Source organism: Salmo salar, chromosome ssa06 (assembly GCF_905237065.1).
Source record: "Salmo salar chromosome ssa06, Ssal_v3.1, whole genome shotgun sequence".
NCBI lineage: Eukaryota > Metazoa > Chordata > Actinopteri > Salmoniformes > Salmonidae > Salmo > Salmo salar.
In genome coordinates, this window is record NC_059447.1 from 70,304,135 (window position 1) to 70,330,655 (window position 26,521).

At 45.8% G+C, this 26,521-nt stretch overlaps 1 protein-coding gene across 2 annotated transcripts in view; it reads right to left on the reverse strand.

Moving 5' to 3' along the window:
• Nucleotides 1-26,521, reverse strand: part of akap12b (A kinase (PRKA) anchor protein 12b) — a 62,311-nt gene that overhangs the window by 9,947 nt on the left and 25,843 nt on the right. Inside the window, exon 1 of one of the 2 annotated variants that reach the window (XM_014205623.2) lies at nt 2,666-2,968. The exons of the other annotated variant lie outside the window; for it this stretch is intronic. Within the exon in view, the coding sequence (XP_014061098.2) occupies nt 2,666-2,690 (25 nt within the window). The 5' untranslated portion in view covers nt 2,691-2,968. Of the gene's footprint in view, nt 1-2,665; nt 2,969-26,521 lie in introns of those variants that run through there. 2 annotated transcript variants of the gene reach the window in all.

Here is a 26,521-nt window from a genome sequence, read left to right on the forward strand (position 1 = left end):
TTTTTTTTCAAGCTAAGGTATTTTAAAAAGAGATGCGAGCACACTCGTTCGGTTCGCCTAACCGAAGCATGCGGAAGCCTTAAGGGGGTGGGGGTTGAGGGGGGGCAAGGTTAAATAATGGGGTTGTAGATGGGAATGGGAGGGGGGGGTTGGAGAGCTCTCTCTCACATAGCTGTTATTGTTAGGGCAGTTGTTACATTGTCATGCCACTCCATTGTTAGGGAATGTCAAGAACATAAACAACATGCAAACAAACCCACCCCCTGATGTAAGGCCCAAGTGATCACAGAATTTGGAAATACAGTGTACAGCTATATCGCAATCCTAAACCAATGTGTATAATTAAATCGGTCAGCCATATGAATAAACAAAGATGTTTCTCTCCAAGACACAATTATACTGTGAACAGAGTCAATCCTTAGTGGGGCTGTACTAAGCCATGTGTATCTATGGCAATAATAAAACACAGGAACCATGATGATTTAACAGAGTACCAGCGTCTTCAGGTATGTTTGATCTTTGTTTTATGGCCAACTTTTTACAGGCATAGCACCATTAACAGGGTCGCTCCTACGGCTGGTTAGGGAAGAGGGGAAAGAGGAGCCAGGGGTAGAGGGTGAGGATAAGGGGGAGGGTACATGAAAAGGTGGAATGAGTGAGGGTCAGTTCTGACTGGTACTAGTGGAAAGTGAGGGCCCGGGGCTAGGAGTAGGCAGGGGTGAGTGTAGACGGGTGAGGAGAGAGACAAGGGGGTGAGGGTAGAGGAGGAGAGAGAAGAGGGGGTGAGTGTAGAATGATGCCTGAGGGCCCAGTCAGAGGGTGTTACAGATCTCTGACACACTATCATAGTTTAAATGACTTATTATTTTAGCTAGCTGTGTGTGTTAAGACTATGCACAGATTAAATTCCATGTCGACTGAGGTCACCATCACTTGTAAATCTAGCATTATTCCCTAGCGTCTCCAAAGAGATGTGAAATTTGATAGTCTCTGTTGTGGCTGTAGTAGATATCTGGCTCTTTGTGTGTAAATGGGGGTTGTTGGGATGCTTGGGGGCGTTTCCATCTCCACTCATGCTGGAGTGGCGGCTTTTGGGGGAGGTGGTGTCAGTTGGGTGGCGTCCTGCTATTCTATCCAGACAGTATTTGCAAACTTTGCCAAACAAACATATGCAAATCCCTGCTCTAATTACTGTAGTCTGCTGTGGGAAACAAAGTGAACAAAAAGAGAGTCTGTTAAACAGAGAGAACCCCCATGAAGTCTGGCCCAGCCTACCCCTCCCCTCCTCCATCTCTTCTCCTCTCTCCCCCACTATTATAGGTGTGGCCCCACTGTCTCGGAGGGCTTCTCTCCAGCCGCTAGAGGTCACAATCAGCACTGGGGAGCAAACAACCGTTATCCCACCATTTGGCCTCTTCTACTATCTGATCCATCTAAAGACAACAGTTTATGACTATATATGAGCTCACACCCTAAGCATACAACCCAACTAATCCTATATAGTCCATTAGTTACACTTAGAAATAGAGAGCAGGCATATCACTATATAAGCAGAGAATAGCAACCAAGCCCCTTTAAACTATCACTTTGAGTTACAAAGGCTATAGAATAACTATTCTCTCTCTTGCTCTCTCTCTCTCTCTCTGCACAATCAATCCCATACGTCCCCTACCCTTCCCACCCCCTACCTACACATTCTCAGTGGCCAAGCAGTATCACCCCACTGGGAGAAGAGATCCATTTTAAACTAATTGAAATACTTAACAAGAATGAGGGTGTGTTGGGCTGGGGCTCTAAGAACCAGGTGAGACCTTGGCTTAAAACTGGCTTTGAAGCGTTTGTACATAAATATAATCAAATATTTATATCTGCCAGTTGTCGAAGTGCGAAATTCCTGTTTCATGGTGGACGCTACTAGGCAGTTTTAATGATCTATGGAATGTATACATTAGGAGGTTCAGGGAAGCAGGGCTGGCAGAGCTAGAGTATCGTATACCATGAATGGTCTTGGCTACAACTGTAGTAGAGTTACATCAGCGAGAGGGGAAGACGCTCTCTAAGAATTACCCACAGCCCCGTCACCAATCTGAAACAGATACCAAAACCAATCTAACGGTTACATCATGAGAGATAAATGGATATACCCAAGTATCTGAGTAAGCCAAGTTCACAAAGTATTTGCATACTCCCAAAGCACACAAAGTTGGGAAAAACAATTATACAAACTCAACAATGGTGCTTTTATTTGCCCAAACATAAGAGTTCAAATCAAAGTCTGCGGCCATGTAGTTAGTTAAAGAGACCAGGCGAGGACAGCCTCAACCCACAATACCAACCACACCCTCAAGACAGCAATGCCCCTGGCTACACTTGGTTGACTAAGGAGAAACTAGGATTTAACCCCTTTATGTTATGCTAATTACATTACTAAATAACTATCTGAAAGGGATTGTAAAACATTATACCACTACTTAAAGAGCATGGAGTCTCCCTAATAAAAACGAAAAAGATAATTAAAGTTACTCAGTCATCATCATATCTGTCAATTGGAATGAAAGTTCACATTACATCAAATTAAAGTAAGTTAAACAACATTATGCTCAACTTCTCAATGACATTTGATACAGTGAGATCATAACTGAGCAGGAAATCAGTTTAATCTTACCTGTGAGAGTTATCGTTCCAAGCATTTGTAAAACTTCTTTTATATATTTTTTTACAAAAATAGTAAATAAAAAATATTCTTCAAGAACTGCGGTTGTAAAAAAAAACGTTGAAGTTTATCTCTCCTTCTTTCTCTCACACACAGTAAAGTCTGTGGGGTTTTAGTTTCTAACACTGTTCCCTCCTAAGTCTGAGGGCAGGAGCAGTCTCTCTTCTCTGGAGCGTCTCTGTTAGTCTGAAGGTAGAAGCTGGAGCTACACACACATTTCAACAGATGCTCCTGACCGACACACATGTCATGTAAGGACCACCCCCATCTCCCCTTCCTCCCCCTTGCTCTCTTTTCTTCAGCTGTTCTGAATGATTTGCCTTTTCCTCCTCTCTCCTTCCCTGCCTCCCTTCAGCGGCCATCCAGAATGACAGTGCTTGTCATGTGATCTTTCAGGGAAGCGTACCCCCCCCCCCACCCAACCTCTCCTCTCTCCCCCGTTACACCCCCCTCCTCCCACCTCATTGTGTGTGTTAAGACCCCATGCAGCCTGGAAGTCCTGCTTAGGTAAGGAGTGTAAGGGGAGAGGGGTATAGGGGGGGTGTAGCTCTGGGTAATGCCTTATTAAAGACAGATCTCTTTGGGAGGGGGTCTTTCTACAACACCCCTCACCCCTTTCTCCCCCATTCAGTCTCTCCCCTTGCACCCTTAATACACAGTTCCCCCAGACTTTAGAAAAGCAAATGGAAATGCGTCTGAGGCCCCTCTCTTTTCACTCCCTCCCTTCCTCTGGAGAGTGGACATCTCACTGCTCCATATCTATGTCACCAGTCATGAAGGAATGTTGACAGAGTCATGCCGCTGAGGCAGTTCAGAGGCCTCAAACTCTTTGGAGTTCCTTGCGAAAGCAGGTTACTATATTAGCAATGGAAGTAAGTCGTATGGAGTCAATGAGCCTTAACAACAACTTAAAGACACCAACACCACAAATATACGTCATTACTGATCCATACACTTCCAAACAATGACCATGAATGCAGTCCATTTCAGGTTGTTTCAGCCAGTTTGTTTAGAGGAACTAAATCATTGGGGAGGTTGACCACCAGTTGCTGCCTGTCCCTATGAATGTTAATGGCCCATTCTCATTAAAGGCAAATAGGCAACGCAGAGTAGACCATCTAATTCAGCTTTTGTCTGTGGGTTTGTGTGGACACTTTGAGGAATGCTGCTAATTCTTCAGGTAAATACCGGCATATCAGATTCCTCAAACCTCTACATTGTCCTGGCGGAATGTGTGAATTCCATGTGGAATGTTCCCAAATGGGTGTTAAAGTCTCTAATCGAGTAGTGTTTGGATCGAACACACACACACACACACACACACACACACACACACACACACACACACACACACACACACACACACACACACACACACACACACACACACACACACACACACACACACACACACACACACACACACACACACACACACACACACCCTTCATAAGCAATAATTAGCCAGAAACTAACAATAAAACAATCAACATTAAATATAAAATCTAACAATCAACATTAAATATAAAATCTAACAATCAACATTAAATCAAGTATTGCTGTGTGATTTATTAGTGAGTGTATACTTTGAACTCAAAATCAGAGGCCACACTCTTTTCTAATGCTACAAATAAGATGGTTAAGAGCAGTAAATCCAAACACTACATACACAGACCAGACCTCAGACGTATCAGAGGAACAGAAGAGTTGTAGAAGATGCAAATACACACAGGGTCAAGTAGAAGACAGTGAAAAAGTCCAACTCGATTCATATTTTTTTTGCATCGTTCAACACTTCCTGTTAGTCATTCACTTGAGAAAAAAATGAAATGAAGGAGAGAAATGGTTCTCATCCGAGAGGGGCGATGGGTGAGAGGAACGCTGGAGGGGGAGGGGGACACTGACCCTATCACAGATCTTTCTCTATTTTGGAGAGGTACAGGGATAGCCTTTCTCAGTGAAAATAGCCTGAAGGTTAACCACAGCTTACTACTGTAACAATTCTCTTATAGTACTTTAACTGAAGTACAAGAGCAAAAGTGTCCTGAATACATGTTAAGTAAAAGTCATTGTTTAGTTTTTTTACATAATCATAAACATACTTGCAAAGACTAATGTACCACATAAAACATGCAGTCATGAAAATGTAGTTAAAGAGGAGTCAATGAATGAGGTTACCATTGAGTAACTAGAGTTTACACACAGCTATACCCACGGTTATTAAATCGGTGGTGCCAACATTCATTCACGACGAATGTGGCTGTGATGACACACCACTGTGGCCCTCAGTTATTACACTGGCTAAGTAGAAAGTGTGTATTTCTCTCAACACCCTACTGTACTGTATTACTATGGTATTATAGTGGTGTTAATATGCTGAGTGGACAGTGAGTCAGGGAGAGAGGAATGTTACTATGTGTGATGATGAGAAGAATACCTCGGATGGGGCGGCTCGTCCTGTACCTCTTCCTTTCCCCCGGTACGGACCGGTACTTCCGCTCTTTGTGTGAGTCATCAACATCACATTCCTCGACTTCCATACATACTCAACCACTCACGCATAGATGAAATGGATAGAGTTTAGTGTAATATAGTGTAGAATAAAGAATCCATTCAATGACATTCCATAGCGTAGCCATTTTATTATGTTGTCTAGATGACTGGGTTGGTTGGAGTATGAAGATGAAAACACGAAGCCTGTGGGTTTAACCCTCCTCAGAACGACGATATGTGTTGTGTTTACTGGGCAAAAGCGTAAATATAATGACCATATCATTACAGTAAGCCTATGAAATTTTCATAGCATTGCTATAACAAATCACATGAAATAGTAGTTATATAACTACTGTTGAAGCAATGGCATGTAATTGCTGAGCCGTAGATCACCAGAACATAGATATGTTGGCTCCACCAAGGCTGAGACCAGTGACACCCCCATGTGGTGTCTCTCTTGTCGTGATGTGTGTTTTGTCCTATATTTTAATTACATTTTTTATTTTTAATCCCAGCCCCTGTCCCCACAGGAGGCCTTTTGGTAGGCCGTCATTATAAAAAAGAATTTGTTATTAACCGACTTGCCTAGTTAAATAAAGGTTAAATAAATAAATAAAATAACAAAAATCGCCAGCATATAAAAAAAACAGGCCTTAAAGTCCTCCTCCAGTCTCCTTTTCACATCATGTAACACCTGATTTACTTAACAAAGGTACATCTCAATAGGTGGTACAAGTCAGACAAGACATGGCACAAGTGGGGTGGGGTGGGGGGGCTTTCCTCTTTTGTTCTCTATTGCTACTCTATTGTTCCTCAAGCAAGGGGGGAGGCTGATGACATCACATTTGACCATCAGACCAACTCCTTGACAGCCCTACTCTGCAGTTGTGTCTAAAAAACACTATTTTGCGTAAAACATGTTTTTTTTTTTACCCTTTAGTGTGTGTACTTTACTGTAATTATACTTGGAATATCGCTTTTCAACAGTAAAAGTTAAAAAAAAATCACTGGAGGACATCTTTAAGTTAATGCTGAAATGTTGAGGTAGGGACTTGGGGGGGATGGGGTTGGGTGGAGTGAGGCTTAGAGCAGTACAGTGTGACATCACGGCAGGGTCGCCACACCCCTTCTTTCTACTCTACTAATTCCTGGAGCCGGACCGGGAGGATGATGTTGAAATAATTGGAGGAAAAGGAAATGAGGGCTGTGTGAACGTATCTGCCCCGGATCTGAGAAACTGATTCTCTCTGTAGTCTACATCACTTCCTTTCCTCTTCTATCTCTTTTCCCTTTCTTTATCTACTTTTCACACACCATGTCTTTCCTGTATCTAGATCTATCCATCTCACTCAAGTGTTCTTTAATCCATCTCTTCTTCCCTCTTTTCCTCTCCATCTTTCTGTTTCTCTCCCCCTATCCTCCCCTCTGTGTGTGGGCCAGGGGGACGGATAACAATGCCGGACAGGAAACCCAGTCAATCCTTGACATCACCTCTTCCTTTTCCACTGCCTGTTTCCTCGAGTTACAATTCTCCGCTCTACACACTCTGTCCCATAACCCTGACGCCATCTCACTTCTGGTAACAATCGAGAGTGACTGCGTGTGTACTGTACGTGTGTGTTATGGGAAAAAGGGTGTGACACAGCTGTCCCATGAGCTATTCTCTGTCACGGTAATGGCATCTAGATTTTGGGGCATATCAGAACCGTCTTTTCGCCTTGTTTAGCAGTAAACAATAGTTTGGTCAAACAGGGTTGTGTTTTCTCCAGCATTATGACATCATCAGACATGCACAACTCCAAGCAATCTGACAGTCTCAGGACTTGACATATTCAGTTGAACTCCTAGTTGACAGTCTCAGGAGTATTCATAACTACTTATGCCTGACTATGCCTCTATTGAAGTTTCTTCAAAAAAAAAATGTGTGTACTTTTAACCCCTTTTTCGTGATGTCTTTTCCCATCGCTGCAACTCCCGTATGGACTCGGGAGAAGCGAAGGTCAAGAGCCATGCGTCCCCCGAAACACGACCCTGCTAAGTCACACTGCTTCTTGACACACTGCTCGCTTAACCCGGAAGCCAGCCGCACCAATGTGTCGGAGGAAAGACTGTAAAGCTGATGACCGTAGTCAGCGTGCATGCACCCAGACCGCCACAAGGAGTCGCTAGAGCGCGATGGGCCAAGGACATCCCGGCTCGCCAAACCCTCCCCTAACCTCTGACAACGCTGGGCCAGTTGTGCGCCGCCTCATGAGCCCCCCAGTAGCGGCCATTCGGGAGGCCCTCTATTGAAGTTTCTCTGTAATGATTGGCCATCTGGGCTTGGTGAACATACTTTCATTGTAGGAAGTTTACCAATACCTGAAGTAGAGGCCTACAACCCATACCTCAGCTGCATACCTGATACTAGTGACTCCTGTTTAAAGCTCAAGAAATGCAACCCGTTTGACAGGACATGATAGTTTTTATAGTTTTTATAGTTTTCATCTTCAAATAATATTTTTGCAGGAATCTCCTTGCGAATGATTATGCCGAAGATTGTATTTCCGCCGGCCTGGGCAACCTGAGCTTTTGCTATCTCCTCCGACATGTTGCTAGACTTTGGTCTTTGTAAATTGACCTCCCTGTTACAGAATTAGCAGTAAATTGTACATACAACTCCAGAGAACCTGTGTCCTCCATAATAAAAGGTTTCCAAGAATCAGTCTTTAAATCAAGCTTTAGAAAATAACATTAAATCCAATGGTTGAGATCAATGGACCTGTTATGCTTGACTTGGCTTGGATTGGATTTCACTGAGCAAAATTCCACTCAACAAGTAAGTCTTACTAAATAAGTTAGCAACTCTGTTCGCGACTCAGTTGGATGTTTTGATATATATAAATATACTGTGAGTGTTAAAGTTGTGTTTCTGTTCATAATGAACAGTTGTTAAGTAGGTAGCCCACCCAGACCGGTAGAAAGTGAAGAGGCCAGGGGTTGATGGGGTGTGGTGGGGTGGTCCTTTGCCCAGTCCCAAATCTCTTTCAGACACCCTGAAAGTGCTCCATTCCTGGGAGCAAAGAGAACCATTCTCCATCTCCTTTCTGACATCTCTCTTTGGACACTTTACCATTACCCTTTTTAGGTCTAGAGACATGCCAGTTTACAGCCAATACAGACAGGTAACAGGGTCCATAATACTATTACAGTAGGGGGGTCAGACACATTCCTGGGTCATTCTCTCTCTACTCTCTAGAGGGAGAGAAGGGGAGGTTAGGGGGAGAGAGTGGGAGGTTAGGGGGAGATAGGGGGAGGTTATAGGGAGAGAGGGAGGTTATAGGGAGAGAGTGGGAGGAGAGAGGGGGAGTTTAGAGGGAGAGAGGGGGAAGTTAGAGGGAGAGAGGGGGAGTTTAGAGGGAGAGAGGGGGAGGTTAGAGGGAGAGAGGGAGAGGTTAGAGGGAGAGGTTAGAGGGAGAGACGGCGAGGTTAGGGGGAGAGAGGGGGAGGTTAGGGGGAGAAAGGGGGGAGGTTAGAGGGAGAGAGGGGGAAGTTAGAGGGAGAGAGGGGGAGGTTAGAGGGAGAGAGGGCGAGGTTAGAGGGAGAGACGGCGAGGTTACAGGGAGAGAGGGGGAGGTTAGGGGGAGAGAGGGGGAGGATAGGGGGATAGAGGGGGAGGAAAGGGGAGGTTAGAGGGATAGACACGAGTTTAGGGGGAGAGAGGGGGAGGTTAGAGGGAGAGAGGCGGAGATGAGGGGGAGAGAGGGGAAGGTTAGAGGGAGAGAAGGGGAGGTTATGGGGAGAGAGGGGGAGTTTATAGGCAGAGAGGAGGAGGAGAGAGGGGGAGTTTAGAGGGAGATAGGGGGAGGTTAGAGGGAGAGAGGGGGAGTTTAGATGGAGAGAGGGGGAAGTTAGAGGGAGAGGGGGGGGGAGTTTAGAGGGAGAGAGGGGGAGGTAGGAGGGAGGAAGGAGGACGTTAGAGGGAGAGAGGGGGAGGAGAGAGGGAGCGAGGGAGAGGTTTGGGGGGAGGGGGAGGTTAGGGGGAGAGAGAGGGAGATGGGGGAGGTTATAGGGAGAGGGGGAGGTTATAGGGAGAGAGGGGGAGGTTAGTGGGAGAGAGGGGGAGGTTAGAGGGAGAGAGTGGGTGGTTAGAGGGAGAGAGGGGGAGAATAGAGTTTAGAGGGAGATAGGGGGAGGTTAGGGGGAGAGAGTGGGAGGTTAGAGGGAGAGAGGGGGAGAATAGAGTTTAGAGGGAGAGAGGGGGAGAGAGTGGGAGGTTAGAGGGAGAGAGGGGGGTTAGGGAGAAAGCGGGGGAGGTTAGGGGGTGAGAGGGGGAGGTTAGGGGGAGAGAGGGGGAGTTAGAGGGAGAGAGGGGTTGGTTAAAGGGAGAGAGGGGGAGGTTAGAGGGAAAGAAGGAGTGGTCTTTAAAAAAAAATTGGGCCTTCCTCTGACACCGCCTGGTATTGAGATCCTGGATGGTAGGGGGCTCAGCCCCAGTGTTCTTACTACCCTCTATAGCGCCTTGTTGTCGGGTGCCTTGCAGTTACAGTACCAAGCAGTGATGCAGCCAGTCAAGATGCTCTCAATGGTGCAGCTGTAGAACGTTATGAGGATCTCAGGGTCTATGCCAAATCTTTTCAGCCTCCTGAGGGAGAAGAGGCGCTGTCGTGCCCTCTTCACAATTGTGTGGGTGTGTGTGGACCATGTTAATTCCTTAGTGATGTGGACATCGAGGAACTTGAAACTCTCGACCCGCTCCAGTACAGTCTCGTCAATGTGGATGGGGGCGTGCTCGCCACTCCGTTTCCTGTAGTCCACGATCAGTTCCTTTGCCTTGCTGACGTTGAGGGAGGGGTTGTTGTCCTGGCATCGCACTGCCAGGTCTCTGACCTCCTCCCTTTAGGCTGCCTCGTCTTCGTCGGTGATCAGTCCTACCACCGTCGTGTTGTCAGCAAACGTAATAATGGTGTTGGAGTTGTGCTTGGCTACGCAGTAGTGGGTGAACAGGGAGTACAGCTGAGGACTAATCACACACCCCTGAGGGGCCCCTCCGTGTTGATGGTCAGCGTGGCGGATGTGTTGTTGCCTACCCTCACATCCAGTTAAATCAGATTCTTGATATGCCACATCTGTCAGGTGGGTGGATTTTCTTGGCAAAGGAGAAATGCTCACTAACAGGGATGCAAACATTTTTCACAAATAATATTTTTGTGCATATGGAACATTTCTGGGATCTTGTATTTCAGCTCATGAAACATGGGACCTGTCACGACTTCCGCCGAAGTCGGCTCCTCTCCTTGTTCGGGCGGCGTTCGGCGGTCGACGTCACCGGCTTTCTAGCCATCGCCGCTCCATTTTTTCATGCATCCATTTGTTTTGTCTTGTTCCCTGCACACCTGGTTTTCATTCCCCAATCAATTCATATGTATTTATTCCTCTGTTCCCCATCATGTCTTTGTGTAGGACTGTTTGTGTTACGTGTATTTTGATATTGTGGATATTGTTACGCGCATTACTTTTTGTCTATGTTCCGTTATCTGGGCACATTTATTGTAATTTTTGTGCTGTCATTTTGACCGGAATAAAAAGTGCGCCTGTTCACTACACTCTGCTCTCCTGCACCTGACTTCACCTCTGATACACACTCCTAACAGAATCCTACACCAACCATGGAGTCAGCAGGAGCAGGTACCCTGGTCAGAGGAGTCGAGGAACGCGTCCAGGAACACGCGGCTATGCTACATCATCTCGGTGCCATGATGGATCGCGTTGTCCAGACCATGGATCGCTGGGAGAGACAGGAAGTCTCTCCAGCGCCTCGACCAGCTCAACCCGGGTTATCTCTACCCGTCCCATCCGGATCCAGCTCCAGTGGAATACGTCTCTCCCTTCCCAGGGAGTATGATGGGACGGCCACACAGTGCCAGGGGTTCCTTTTACATCTGGACCTATACCTGGCCACTGTTCACCCAGCTCCCTCAGGAAGGGAGAGAGTATCCGCCCTCATCTCATGCCTCACAGGGAGAGCTCTGGAGTGGGCAAACGCCGTGTGGGGAGAGGAAGACGCGACGTTGGACCACTTCGAGGAGTTTACCCACTGTTTCCGGGCCATCTTTGACCATCCGCCCGAAGGTAGAGCGGTGGGTGAACGACTCTTCCGTTTGAGGCAGGGGATGAGGAGTGCACAGGATTTCGCGCTGGAGTTCTGGACCTTGGCCGCCGGAGCAGGATGGAGCGACAGGGCCCTCATCGACCACTATCGATGCAGCTTACGTGAGGACGTAAGCTGGCCTGCAGGGATGCCACCACCACCTTTGACCAACTGGTGGATATTTCCATCCGGTTGGATAACCTGCTGGTCATCCGTGGACATCCTGAGGGGGCTCTGTCAGTTCCATCTCCCAGCACTCCCGCTCTGGTGCCCATGGAGTTGGGAGGGGCTGGGCGTAGGGAGGCTGGAGGAGGGGCCTTCACGTGCACCATCTGTGGCCGCAGAGGACACACTGCCGGTCGGTGCCGGGTTGGTCCCTCTGGGAGTCGAGGCAGCAGGCAGGGCACTCTGACGTCACCCCAGGTGAGTATGCACCACTCTCATCCAGAGTACTCTGTTGTCCACCTGTTTGTACCTGTTTGTTCCCCTGAGTTCTCCAAGCATTCCCAGCATAATGCGCTCGTCAATTCAGGCGCAGCTGGGAAATTTATTGACAGAGCGTTAGCGTTAGCCCATTATTCCTGTGGATAGACCTTTTCCGGTTCACGCTCTGGATAGTCGACCATTAGGGTCCGGGCTAATCAGGCCTCCCTGATTAGCCCACCATCTCCCTGGCCATGGAGACGCAGGGGGTTCACGATGAGAGAATCAGTCTCTTTCTCATTGACTCTCCTTCGTTTCCCGTGGTACTAGGCCTTCCCTGGTTGGCTCGTCATAACCCCACCATTTCCTGGCAACAGAGGGCTCTCACGGGGTGGTCGCGAGAGTGCTCGGGGAGGTGTGTAGGGGTTTCCGTTGGTGCTACCACGGTGGAAAGTCCAGACCAGGTCTCCACCGTGCACATTCCCCCAGAATATGCCGATTTGGCTCTCGCCTTCTGTAAGAAGAAGGCGACTCAATTACCACCCCATTGATGGGGGAATTGTGCGATAAATCTCCTGGTAGACGCTGCAATTCCCAGGAGTCACGTGTATCCCCTGTCGCAAGCGGAGACGGTGGCTATGGAGACATATGTCTCCGAATCCCTGCGTCAGGGGTACATTTGGTCCTCCACTTCACCCGCCTCCTCCACTTCACCCGCCTTCTTTTTTGTGAAGAAGAAGGATGGAGGTCTGCGCCCGTGCATTGATTATAGAGGTCTCAATCAAATCACGGTGAGGTACAGTTACCCGCTACCTCTTATCGCCACGGCGATTGAGTCAATGCATGGGGCGCGCTTCTTCACTAAACTGGATCTCAGGAATGCGTACAATCTGGTGCGTATCCGAGAGGGAGACGAGTGGAAGACAGCGTTTAGTACCACCTCAGGGCATTATGAGTACCTCGTCATACCGTACGGGTTGATGAATGCTCCATCAGTTTTCCAATCCTTTGTAGACGAGATTTTCAGGGACCTGCACGGGCAGGGTGTAGTGGTGTATATCGATGACATTCTGATATACTCCGCTACACGCGCCGAGCATGTGTCCTTGGTGCGCAAGGTACTTGGACGACTGTTGGAGCATGACCTGTAAGTCAAGGCTGAGAAATGCCTGTTCTTTCAACAGTCTGTCTCCTTCCTAGGGTATCGCATTTCCACATCATGGGTGGAGATGGAGAATGACCGCATAGCAGCCGTGCGTAATTGGCCGACTCCCACCACGGTAAAGGAGGAGCAGCGATTGTTAGGGTTTGCCAATTACTACCGGAGATTTATCCGGGGTTTTGGCCAGGTGGCTGCTCCCATTACCTCACTGCTGAAGGCGGGTCCTGTACGTCTGCATATATATATATACACCGCTCAAAAAAAATTAAGGGAACACTTAAACAACACAATGTAACTCCAAGTCAATCACACTTCTGTGAAATCAAACTGTCCACTTAGGAAGCAACACTGATTGACAAAAAATGTCACATGCTGTTGTGCAAATGGAATAGAATAGGTTTGCTGTGTCTGTCAGCGTAGTGTCCAGAGCATGGAGGCGCTACCAGGAGACAGGCCAGTACATCAGGAGACGTGGAGGAGGCCATAGGAGGGCAACAACCCAGCAGCAGGACCGCTACCTCCGCCTTTGTGCAAGGAGGAGCAGGAGAAGCACTGCCAGAGCCCTGCAAAATGACCTCCAGCAGGCCACAAATGTGCATGTGTCTGCTCAAACGGTCAGAAACAGACTCCATGAGGGTGGTATGAGGGCCCGACGTCCACAGGTGGGGGTTGTGCTTACAGCCCAACACCGTGCAGGACGTTTGGCATTTGCCAGAGAACACCAAGAGTGGCAAATTCGCCACTGGCGCCCTGTGCTCTTCACAGATGAAAGCAGGTTCACACTGAGCACGTGACAGACATGACAGAGTCTGGAGACGCCGTGGAGAATGTTCTGCTGCCTGCAACATCCTCCAGCATGACCGGTTTGGCGGTGGGTCAGTCATGGTGTGGGGTGGCATTTCTTTGGGGGGCCTCCATGTGCTCGCCAGAGGTAGCCTGACTGCCATTAGGTACCGAGATGAGATCCTCAGATCCCTTGTGAGACCATATGCTGGTGCGGTTGGCCCTGGGTTCCTCCTAATGCAAGACAATGCTAGACCTCATGTGGCTGGAGTGTGTCAGCAGTTCCTGCAAGAGGAAGGCATTGATGCTATGGACTGGCCCGCCTGTTCCCCAGACCTAAATCCAATTGAGCACATCTGGGACATCATGTCTCGCGCCATCCACCAACGCCACATTGCACCACAGACTGTCCAGGAGTTGGCGGATGCTTTAGTCCAGGTCTGGGAGGAGATCCCTCAGGAGACCATCCGCCACCTCATCAGGAGCATGCCCAGGCATTGTAGGGAGGTCATACAGGCACGTGGAGGCCACACACACTACTGAGCCTCATTTTGACTTGTTTTAAGGACATTACATCAAAGTTGGATCAGCCTGTAGTGTGGTTTTCCACTTTAATTTTGAGTGTGACTCCAAATCCAGACCTCCATGGGTTGATAAATTGGATTTCCATTGATTATTTTTGTGTGATTTTGTTGTCAGCACATTCAACTATGTAAAGAAAAAAGTATTTAATAAGATTATTTCTTTCATTCAGATCTAGGATGTGTTGTTTAAGTGTTCCCTTTATTTTTTTGAGCAGTATATATACAGTCGTATGAAAAGGTTTGGGCACCCCTCTGAGGCTGCATAATAATTTACTCTGTTGTCACAGAAAATGATCACAGTGGCATGCCATTCATTTTCTAATAAAAGCTGAGTACTGGGGTATTGTCCAGACAAAGTTCTTTAGTGTAGCAATATTAAGTTGTATGAAATTAAATCAGATGTGAAAATAGGCTATGCAAAAATTTGGGCACCCTTGTCATTCTGTTGATTTGAATACCTGTAACTACTTAGCACTGATTAATTGGAACACACAATTGGTTTGGTGAGCTCATTAAGCCTTGAACTTCATAGACAAGTGCATCCAATCATGAGAAAAGGTATTTAAGGTGGCCAATTGCAAGTCGTTGTTCTCTTTGACTCTCCTCTGAAGAGTGGCAACATGGGGGCCTCAAAACAACTCTCAAATGACCTGAAAACAAAGATTGTTCAACATTATGGTTTAGAGGAAGGCTACAAAAAGCTATCGCAGAGATTTAAGCTGTCAGTGTCCACTGTGAGGAACATAGTGAGGAAATGGAAGACCACAGGCACAGTTCTTGTTAAGGCCAGAAGTGGCAGGCCAAGTAAAATATCGGAGAGGCAAAGGCGAAGGATGGTGAGAACGGTCAAAAACAGCCCACAGACCACCTCCAAAGACCTACAACATCATCTTGCTGCACATGGTGTCACTGTGCATCGTTCAACAATTCAGCGCACTTTGCACAAGGAGAAGCTGTATGGGAGAGTGATGCGGAAGAAGCCTTTTCTGCACACACGCCACAAACAGAGTCGCTTGAGGTATGCAAACGCACATTTGGACAAGCCAGCTTCATTTTGGAATAAGGTGCTGTGGACTGATGAAACAAAGATTGAGTTATTTGGTCATAAGAAGGGATGTTATGCATGGCGGCAAAAGAACACAGCGTTCCAAGAAAAACACTTGCTACCCACAGTAAAATTTGGTGGGGGTTCCATCATGCTGTGGGGCTGTGTGGCCAGTGCCGGTGCTGGGAATCTTGTTAAAGTTGAGGGTCGCATGGAATCCACTCAATATCAGCAGATTCTTGGGAATAATGTTGAAGAATCAGTCACAAAGTTGAAGTTACGCCGGGGCTGGATATTTCAACAAGACAACGACCCAAAACATTGCTCAAAATCTACCTGGGCATTTATGCAGAGGAACAAGTACAATGTTCTGGAATGGCCATCCCAGTCCCCAGACCTGAATATCATTGAGAATCTGTGGGATGATTTGAAGCGGGCTGTCCAACCATCAAACCTAACTGAACTGGAGATGTTTTGTAAGGAGGAATGGTCCAAAATACCTTCATCCAGAATCCAGACACTCATTAGAGGCTATAGGAAGCGTCTAGAGGCTGTTATTTTAGCAAAAGGAGGCTCTACTAAATATTGATGTGATTTTTCTATTGGGGTGCCCAAATTTATGCACCAGTCTAATTTTGTTTTGATGCATATTGCACATTTTCTGTTAATCCAATAAACCTAATTTCACTACTGAAATATTACTGTGTCCATCAGTTATTTGATAGATCAAAATGAAATTGCTGATCCAAACACCCAATTATTTATAAATGGAAATCATGGAAATTGTCAGGGGTGACCAAACTTTTTCATACGACTGTATATACACTACATGACCAAAAGTATGTGGACACTTGTTCCTCGAACATCTCATTCCAAAATCATGGGCATTAATATGGAGTTGGTCCCCCTTTTGCTGCTATTTAAGCCTCCTGTTCTGGGAAGGCTTTCCACTAGATGTTGGAACATTGCTGCGGGGACTTTCGTCCATTCAGCCACAAAAGCATTAGTGATGTTGGGCGATTAGGCCTGCTCGCAGTCACCGATCCAATTCATGGCTCTGTGCAGGCCAGTCAAATTCTTCCACACCGATCTCGACGAATCATTTCTGTATGGACCTCGCTTTTGGCACGGGGGCATTGCGATGCTGAAACAGCAAAGGGCCTTCTGCAAACTTGCCACAAAGTTGAAAGCACAGAATCGTCTAGAATGTGATTCTATGCTGTAGCGTTAAGATTTCCCTTCATTGGAACTAACGGGCCTAGCCCGAACCATGAACAACAGCCCAGACCATTATTCCTCCTCCACCAAACTTTACAGTTGGCACTATGCATTGGGGCAGCTAGCGTTTTCCTGGCATCCGCCAAACCCAGATTAGTCCGTCAGACTGCCAGATGGTGAAGCGTGATTCGTCACTCCAGAGAACGTTTCCACTGCTCCAGAGTCCAATGGCGGCGAGCTTTACATTACTCCAGCCGACGCTTGGCACTGCGCATGATGATTGATCTAAGGCTTGTGTGCGGCTGCTCAACTATAGAAACCCATTTCATGAAGCTCTCGATGAACAGTTATTGTACTGACATTGCTTCCAGAGGCAGTTTGGAACTTGGTAGTGAGTGTTGCAACCGAGGACAGGTGATTTTTACTTGCATCCTATGACGATGCCACATTGAAAGTCACTGAAGTCTTCAGTAAGGTCATTCTACTGCCAATGTTTGTCTATGGAGATTGCATGCCTGTGTGCTTGATTTTAGACACCTGGCAGCAACGGCTGTGGCTGAAATAGCTGAATGCACTAATTTGAATGGGTGTCCACATACTTTTGTATATATAGTGTATTTTAAATGGTATTGAAAATTATACCGTCGATATTTCGAAATACCCCGGCATAGGGTATAAATGGTATATCTCCTAAACCTAATCTACAGTTTTGTAGTCTCTATTTGCACAGGTGACATACTGGTAAAAATGAGGTAAAAAGGATTTCAGTTCAGCTATGAAAGATGACTCTCTTGTTAAATACTGTAATAAGGTCTACAGCTTATCACAAGGTATTCTAACTCAGGTGAGCAAAAACTCAAGACTTCCTTAACATTAGAGATCGCGCACCAGCTGTTTTTAACAAAGAAACACACCCCTCCTCCCTTCGTCTTACCTGAGTCTGCCGTCCAGTCTTGATCATGCATAGAAAAACCAGCGAGATGTACAGTTGAAGTCAGAAGTTTGCATACACCTTAGCCAAATACATTTAAACTCAGTTTTTCACAATTTCTGACATTTAATCAGGGTAAAAATGCCCTGTCTTAGGTCAGTTAGGATCCCCACTTTATTTTAAGAATGTGAAATGTCAGAATAATAGTAGAGGGAATAATTTATTTCAGCTTTTAATTCTTTCATCACATTCCCAGTGGGTCAGAAGTTTACATACACTCAATAAGTATTTGGTATTGCCTTTAAATTGTTTAACTTGGGTCAAGCGTTTCGAGTAGCCTTCCACAAGCTTCCCACAATAAATTGGGTGAAATTTGGCCCATTCCTCCTGGCAGAGCTGGTGTAACTGAGTCAGGATTGGAGGCCTCCTTGTTCACACACACTTTTTCAGTTCTGCCCACAAATTTTCTATAGGATGAGGTCAGGGCTTTGTGATGGCCACTCCAATACCTTGACTTTGTTGTCCTCAAGCCATTTTGCCACAACTTTGGAAGTATGCTTGGGGTCATTGTCCATTTGGAAGACCCATTTGCGACCAAGCTTTAACTTCCTGACTGATGTCTTGAGATGTTGCTTCAATATAGCCACATAATTTTCCTCCCTCATGATGCCATGTGTTTTGTAAAGTGCACCAGTCCCTCCTGCAGCAAAGCACCCCCACAACATGATGCTGCCACCCCCGTGCTTAACGGTTGGGATGGTGTGGGGGGGTACTGTCACGCTCTGACCTAGGAGAGCTGTGTTTTTCTTGTTTAGTTAGGTCAGGGTGTGATAGGTGGGTGGGCATTCTATGTTTTCGTTTTCTATATTTTGGCCAGGTATGGTTTCCAATCAGAGGCAGCTGTCTATCGTTGTCTCTGATTGGAAGCCATACTTAGGCAGCCTGTTTTTCATGTGTTGGTGTGGGTAGTTGTTTTCCATTTTGTGAAGTGTACCTGACGGAACTGTTGGCTGTCGTTTTGTTGTTTTTTGTTAAGTGTTTCATTAAAGAAAAGTATGAGCACTCTACACGCTGCGCCTTGGTCCCCTTTATACGATCCTCGTTACATCTGTAAACAATTGTTGGAAAAATGACTTGTGTCATGCACAAAGTAGATGCCCTAACCGACTTGCCAAAACTATAGTTTGTTAACAAGAAATTTTGGAGTGGTTGAAAAATGAGTTTTAATGACTCCAACCTAAGTGTATGTAAACTTCTGACTTCAACTGTATATTCATGTCCTCGTTTAGCCACGACTCTGAGAAACATAGGATATTATAGTTTTTCAGGTCCTGTTGACAGGATAGTCTTGAACGGAGCTACTCCAGTTTGTTCCCCAGTGACTACATGATCATCAACAGAACAGAGGGCAATGGCGGTGTATTTGCTCGCTGACATAGTCTTGTCAAAATGCCGCTCGCCTGCCTCTCTTTCGCAGCCTCTTCCTCTTTCGAGTCCCGGAGATCAGGACTGAACTGGAGTAAGCAGATCGTCCAGAGAAGAAATGTTAATCCAAAATTCGAGGTTAGTGGACATTGTTCTGATGTCCAGAAGGTGTTTTCTGTCATAGGAAATGATGTCGGAGACATTATGTTAAAAAAACTGTTAGATCAGCGTAACAAACAAATTGCTGAATTGGTCAGGAGCCTGTAAGCCAGCTGCTATTCACTGAAGCACCATCTTAAATCAGCTCAGGGCTAGGGAGGGTGGGTGGATAAGCTGCCCTGATGATGGGACAGATGAGAGAGGAGGGGTTTGGGAGAAGAAGAAGGGCTGGGGGGTCTGAGAATAACTGGGGGGCCAATAGCCACGAGTGATGACTTCACTATATCTTAAAATGTCTAGAGGTCTCCAAAGGATTTAAGCACACCGTCACATTCCAAAAGATTCTTCCTCTCTTTACATGTCCTTACCTTGCCACCCATGGAATCCAGGCGTGGGCCTCTATATCTAAGCACTCTAGAACTGCCTTAATGTTGCTGGACCCCAGGAAGAGTAGCTGCTGCCTTTGGGATCCTTAATAAATACTAATACAAATGTTCTGTGACAAATGACTGTGTAAAATGTACTGTGTAGATAAAGGGGTAATTCAGTTCAATTCTGCCCCTATGATCTCTGGGGATTTAAGAGCTGAAATGTTTGGACTCTGTATTCCTAATAGTTTCCTTTGGACTCACTGGCTTTCTGTAGTGTTGTAAGCCAACTTCATAGCGGACGTCTGTGGATACAGTGTTTGTACATACAATAGCACACAAACCAACACTGAATATTCATCCAAAATTATGCGTACAAACAGATGTTGGTGGAACAAAAGCCACTTAACTGAGAAGAAAAAAGATTCTCACAAAAATGAGTTCCATCAATTGGAAAATAAGTGAAACAAACTGGCAAAATAACAACAGGAAAGGCTGGAGGCTGGCTTGCATGATTGCTGCTGTGTTAGCTAGCCGTAGTGTACAGAGAGTTTGGAGGGAGCAGGGGATGTATTGGCAGAGGAGAAGCATTGCTAAAGCAAGGGCCGAGGGGAGAGGTCCCTTCCAGAGGGGTGATGGAACGTTCTGGCAACGCTACTAACGTCCGTCCCACAGCACAGCAGAGCAGCCGTTCCAGGCCATGCCTGACTGAGTCAATCCAGCTTGGAGGGGAACTACAGTTACACACTCAGCACAACACACATAGAGCATACAACACATACACGCTAAGGCACACACACACACACACACACACACACACACACACACACACACACACACACACACACACACACACACACACACACACACACACACACACACACACACACACACACACACAGACACACACACACACACACAGAGCATACAACAAAACACACAGTGCATACAACACACACATGCTAAGGCACACACACACACACACACACACACACACACACACACACACACACACACACACACACACACACACACACACACACTGCCTGAAATTCCTGTACAAAGAGCACCCCTCCGACCCCCAGAATACTTCATGTGTCCTCTTTAGCACAATGCCAGCCACCTGGGAGGAGAAGGCTTGACTCTGTCCAGTGAATTAGTCAGGCTTGATGTCATCCTCTGGGCCCTCACAGACATCCCACACACACACACAAAACACAAACGCATGCACGCACGCAAGGCACGTACGCACACACACACACACACACACACACACACACACACACACACACACACACACAAACAAAGACACACACACACACACACACACACACACACACGCACACACACACACACACACACACCAGACACCCCACTGTTCCCATGTATTACTGGGATTCATCAGTAAATGTTAAAATATGTCACACTTTCATAATAGGGTGTTAACTTTAGCCTCGCTTTCTTTGTTTTCTGTCCTTTTCTCTCTCTCATTTTCACTCTCTCTGTCACCCCTTCTTTTATCTATCCATCTCTCTCTCTCTCCCTCTTTCTTTCTCTACCTCTCTCCCTTTCTCTCTCTCTCTCTCTCTCTCTCTCTCTCTCTCTTTCTTTCATGCTATCACTCTCTCCCTGTTCCATGCATTTTTTAGCACCATTGGTTCGGATGCAGCTCTAACTGTTCTGGTGTGATGTAAGGGTGTGTGTGGCAGTGGGGGTGGGGGGGTCTATGGGACAAACAATGATTCATAACTCGGGACCCTCCCATGATACCATTGTGTGGTGTGTAAGGGTGTGGCGGATTTGTCCCTCTCTCTCCTTCTTCCCTCATCTCTCTGTCTCTCTTTCTCTCTCTATCTCTCTCTTGGTCTCTCTCTCCTAGAGAGCTATTTTGTCCTAGTCCTCCATAGTTCCATGTAATATTTACTTAGTTCCTTTCTCTGTAATCCTCTGAGGTAAACGTTGTGTCACAAAACCAGGACTCTGCAAATGTCCTTCTGCTGTGACTTATCAAACGATTAGTCAAGTCACAGTCCCCTACTGTACATTGGTCTGAAGGCCTCCATCCATAGCCAATGTTAGGTCTGTCCATGTGAAGACCTCCCACAAATGGCGGTGAGGTCAGACCTTACTACAGGAAGGATGAATCTGGCCCCATACATGCTCCCCTCTTCCCTTCCTCTCCCTTTGTCTTTCCTCTGAGACTTGAAAGTGTAAGGGACTAGAGAGAGGTTGCAAGCAGTCACAGTGACCACTGACCAGTTTGAGCTGGGTTTCAACTGTCTCTGTCATGATCAGTTCTGGGGCAGGTAACTCCACAACTTCAGTGTGTGGGTACAAGAGATATGCTAACAAAAGCATCCCTTCATATTTTCTTTGCTTGGTGCAGGTCAATAAACTGGTATGAGCTGGTATGTGTTATTATGGTTTGTGCTGGTCTATACTAGTTTAGATGTGTGCTGCTGGTCTGTATTAGGCTGCTCCGATTACATTGTAAATAGTCTAGTTTGGTCAGACAGAGTGTGTGGGGTCTGTAAAGAGTAGAGTAGGTCTCCTATGATGTGATGTGTGGAGCTGGGGTGGTCTTTATGATGTTGTGTTATCAGAGGAATGCCTGCTTCTGTTTCCCTCAAACCTTCTGCTATTTTATCAGCTCCTGGTGAAGGTAAACCAGTGCTGCAAGGCCTCCCTCCCTCCATTACATCTTCCCTCCCTCCCTCTCTCCCTCCCTCCCTCCCTTTCTCTAGACTAGGTAGAAGCTTTTGTGTAAAACAGGAAAAATTGAGAAGGATCGATGAAATAACAAGCAAAGAATTGATATACTGCTAGTCCTACCACAGACTACTGACTATCCTCTCCTTCTACCACAGACTACAGACTATCCTCTCCTGCTACCACAGAGACTACAGACTATCCTCTCCTGCTACCACAGAGACTACAGACTATCCTCTCCTGCTACCACAGAGACTACAGACTATCCTCTCCTGCTACCACAGAGACTACAGACTATCCTCTCCTGCTACCACAGAGACTACAGACTATCCTCTCCTGCTACGACAGAGACTACAGACTATCCTCTCCTGCTACCACAGAGACTATAGACTATCCTCTCCTGCTACCACAGAGACTACAGACTATCCTCTCCTGCTACCACAGAGACCACAGACTATCCTCTCCTGCTACCACAGAGACTACAGACTATCCTCTCCTGCTACCACAGAGACCACAGACTATCGTCTCCTGCTACCACAGAGACTACAGACTATCCTCTCCTGCTACCACAGAGACTACAGACTATCCTCTCCTGCTACCACGGAGTAAACATTCAGACTTCAAAGGTTCTCCCTCCTGCCTGGTGCAGTACAGCAGATAAACCCACATATATCTATGTATCGTTACAAGCAGAGCTATCTATTACACCTTTCACATAGGATTTACGGTATGTTGCCTGTTAAAAGAATTTGGGCAATGTTTATATGGCCCCTTTTCAAGCAGGCTCAATTTGACCACGTTCTTGCCGGCATAAGCCTTTTATACCTCCCGTACACATGCTGGCAAGTTAAAGAGTGGGAGTACATGTGTGTCGATGTGGGTGGGCATCTATTTAAATAAATTCGTTAAATATACACCATCACAAAGAAATACATGTTTTATTTGTTTAGGTAGGTCCTAAGAAACATTATAAGGCTAATGAAATGTATTTTCAAAAGAACAGAATATAATATTTTGAGTTGAATTATGTTAGGCTACTGATCTGTGCAGCCTAGGCTACATGGCTGCTCCATGCAAATGAAATATAGTTTGTTATTTTGTTCATTAAACAGACAAGACCCACATGTCCCTGCCCTGATCACAGTCAACACACACATACAGTATTTTAAGAATACAATGAAATATTACAGAATAAAATATAAATAATATTTTTCCCACACAACTTGAGTGTCACTGCTGTCATAGTGCTTATAAATGAGCCAACTAGACTAAAGTTGATCCTGAACAGCGCTCAACATTTCACCCGCCTAACTGTAACCAAATTTCCAAACAGAGATTCAGTGAAAACAAGAATCTGACATTGGTTGATTTATCAAGACGAGTTCCCACATGCAAAGCGGCGCGATGGCGCTGTCCCAATCAAAACTGTGCTATAATTATCATGTAGTTGACAACAAACCGGTAGGCTATTGCTTCAAATAACTATGGGAGTGTCAGTAAGCAATCATTTGATACATGCTTTTAATTACATTAGCCTACTTCATTGAAATATTTCCGTCATTCAGTGATAATCATTCCCACAGGAAATATTTACAGATCCATCCAGATGTGGTTAACTTCACTAGGGTAGGGGGCAGCATTTGGAATTTTGGATGAAAAGCGTGCCCAAAGTAAACTGCCTGCTACTCAGGCCCTGAAGCTAGGATATGCATATAATTGGTAGATTTGGATAGAAAACACTAGTTTCCAAAACTATTAAAATAATGTCTGTGAGTATAACAGAACTGATATGGCAGGCGAAAACCTGAGGAAAATCCATCCAGGAAGTGCTATTATTTTGAAATGGCTGTTTTTCCATTGAAAGCCTATCCACCATACAAAGACTTATGACCCAGTTCACAATCCCTATGGCTTCCACTACATGTGGCCATTCTTTAGGCATTGTTTCAGGCTTTTACTCTGAAAAATAAGGGAGAAACACCACTTTCAATGACCGGGAGCGTGCCTTTCTTGTTTTTCCTTTTCTATTGACGAAGCTATTGTCCGGTTGAAATATGATCGATTATTTATGACAAAAACAACCTGAGGATTGATTATAAACATCATTTGACATGTTTCTACGAACTTTTATGGTACTTTTTAGATTTTTCGTCTGTCTGTTGTGACCGCGCTTTGTTCCAATGATTACTGAACAAAACGCGCCAACAAAACGGAGGTTTTTGAATATAAAGAGGGACTTTATCGAACAAAACGAACATTTATTGTGTAACATGGAGTCTTGGGAGAACAATCATATAAAGATCATCAAAGGTAAGTGATACATTTTATCGCTATTTCTGACTTTTGTTACTCCTCTACTTGGCTGGTTACTGTTTGTAATGATTTGTCTGCTGGGTGCTGTTCTCAGATAATCGCATGGTTTGCTTTCACTGTAAAGTGTTTTTGAAATCTGACACCGTGGTTGGATTAACAAGAAGTTAATCTTTAAACCGATGTATATGTTTTATGAATTTTTATAATGAGTATTTCTGTTTTTGAATTTGGCACTCTGCAATTTCACTGGATGTTGGCCAGGTGGGACGGTAGCGTCCCACACCCCCTAGAGAGGTTAAGAAAACAGTGCATGCATAGTAATGCTGCCAAGTGATATGCCTGGCAAAGTTTAGAACTGCCATGATGATGGTAACAGACTGTAACGGGCGCTGCCTAGCAACCATCAAGAGCTTAAGAGCGTAGTGTGTGCTAATGCCGCCTCAGCATTATGGCTATGTTTCATACTAAACCGTGGGCAGAACTTTACCGCATTCATGACTACCTCAGTTAGTGGAAATAAAAGTACAGGCTTTGTTATTAGCAATACCTTTCAGATATAAGAAAAGGCGGCAAAAAGTTGGAGCCATGGTCAAATTGGCAGCAAAACGTCTTGGTATGTAAGGGGTATATCACTACATACAGGAGGTGTGTGGGCCTGAAGGGCCAGAGGCTGTATAATTTTGGCCAGATATTTTAAAGCAGGGGTGTCAAGCTCATTTTGCCCCAGGGGATTTGTTCGGTCTTCAACGAGGTCCGGAGGGACGTATGATGTTTTTGTCTAATTCCTAGCAGTCAATTCTAGATTTTTTCCCTGACCAGATCCGGCCCACAGGCCGTATGTTTAACACTCTTGTTATATGTTTAAGAGGATTCCTTCAATCTTCATCATGGTTGAAGACACATTTGATATATCCTTATTACTTATGAGAAACCTAACAAAGTAACTTCAGAAGATATTTTCCATCGTGAATGTTTTCACCTCGACCCTCCTCATTTCCACAGGACTATCTACAGAATTAAATTAGATTTCAGTACATTCATATAGAATAGGGCTCATCTCACCAAATCATTCTCTACGTACATACCATATCTCTCTGTTCTGAGGGGTATTCGGTTACTCTATAAACGTACAGAATCGCTTCATTAAATAGGTTATTAAACAGGCTTTTGACGGTGTGGTATGTGACATATCTGTCTGTTTAAACTAGTATAGAGTTACTCCTTCCCCTGGCTGAACGGAGGTATTAAACGGTGCGGGTCCCTTTGTGCCGAGCCAGGTCACGGCCTGCTAAATATTTAGGTAGGGAAGACGTGCTCCTGCAGCCCTCCCAGATAGAGGGAGACCACGTAGGAACCTTAAAGTAAATAAACAAACACACACAGAGGGAGACGGCGAACCAGAGCAGGACGGCGGAGAGTTTAGGCTTGTTTCCATGACAACGCTGGGAAAATTAATCTGATATCGTAGGAAAAACATGGCCCCCAACCCAATGATGTTGGGTCAGTTACTGATTATCTAGATTTCTTTATTTATTATGCATTCCGCACTCCTGTATGTCTCCTCCCTATCTTCCACATGCCGACCACAGAAACTCAGCTTTAAGAGCGAGGAATTCTACCTGACTTTAGTTTTAAGACCCCACAGACAAATTACTGTTAGGCTACTTTAAGTGGATAGGCATGTCTGCACACAGTCTTACACTGGATTACCTAGAACAACTCCTCCGAGCCTCCATGCAGTCCAGATGTGTGTTGTGTATGTTGGATATGTGAGTGTGTGAGCAACCTGTTACAATAGGAGACTGCGTAGGTGTCCCTTCAGTGTTGACAGAGAGATTAGTGAAGGATCAAGAGGCTCTCAGGAGGACATAGCTGTAGGGCCAGAGGCTGAACATGGGTGGCAGGGTGTTTTTGTGTCAGTCAGGGGCCATACCACACATTCTCTCTCTCCCTCCCTCCCTCACACGCACACATACACACACACAAACACACACACGCACCCCCACCCATCTGCACATCGAAAGCACACACACTCCATACATAAACACTAGTTCACAGACAAAAA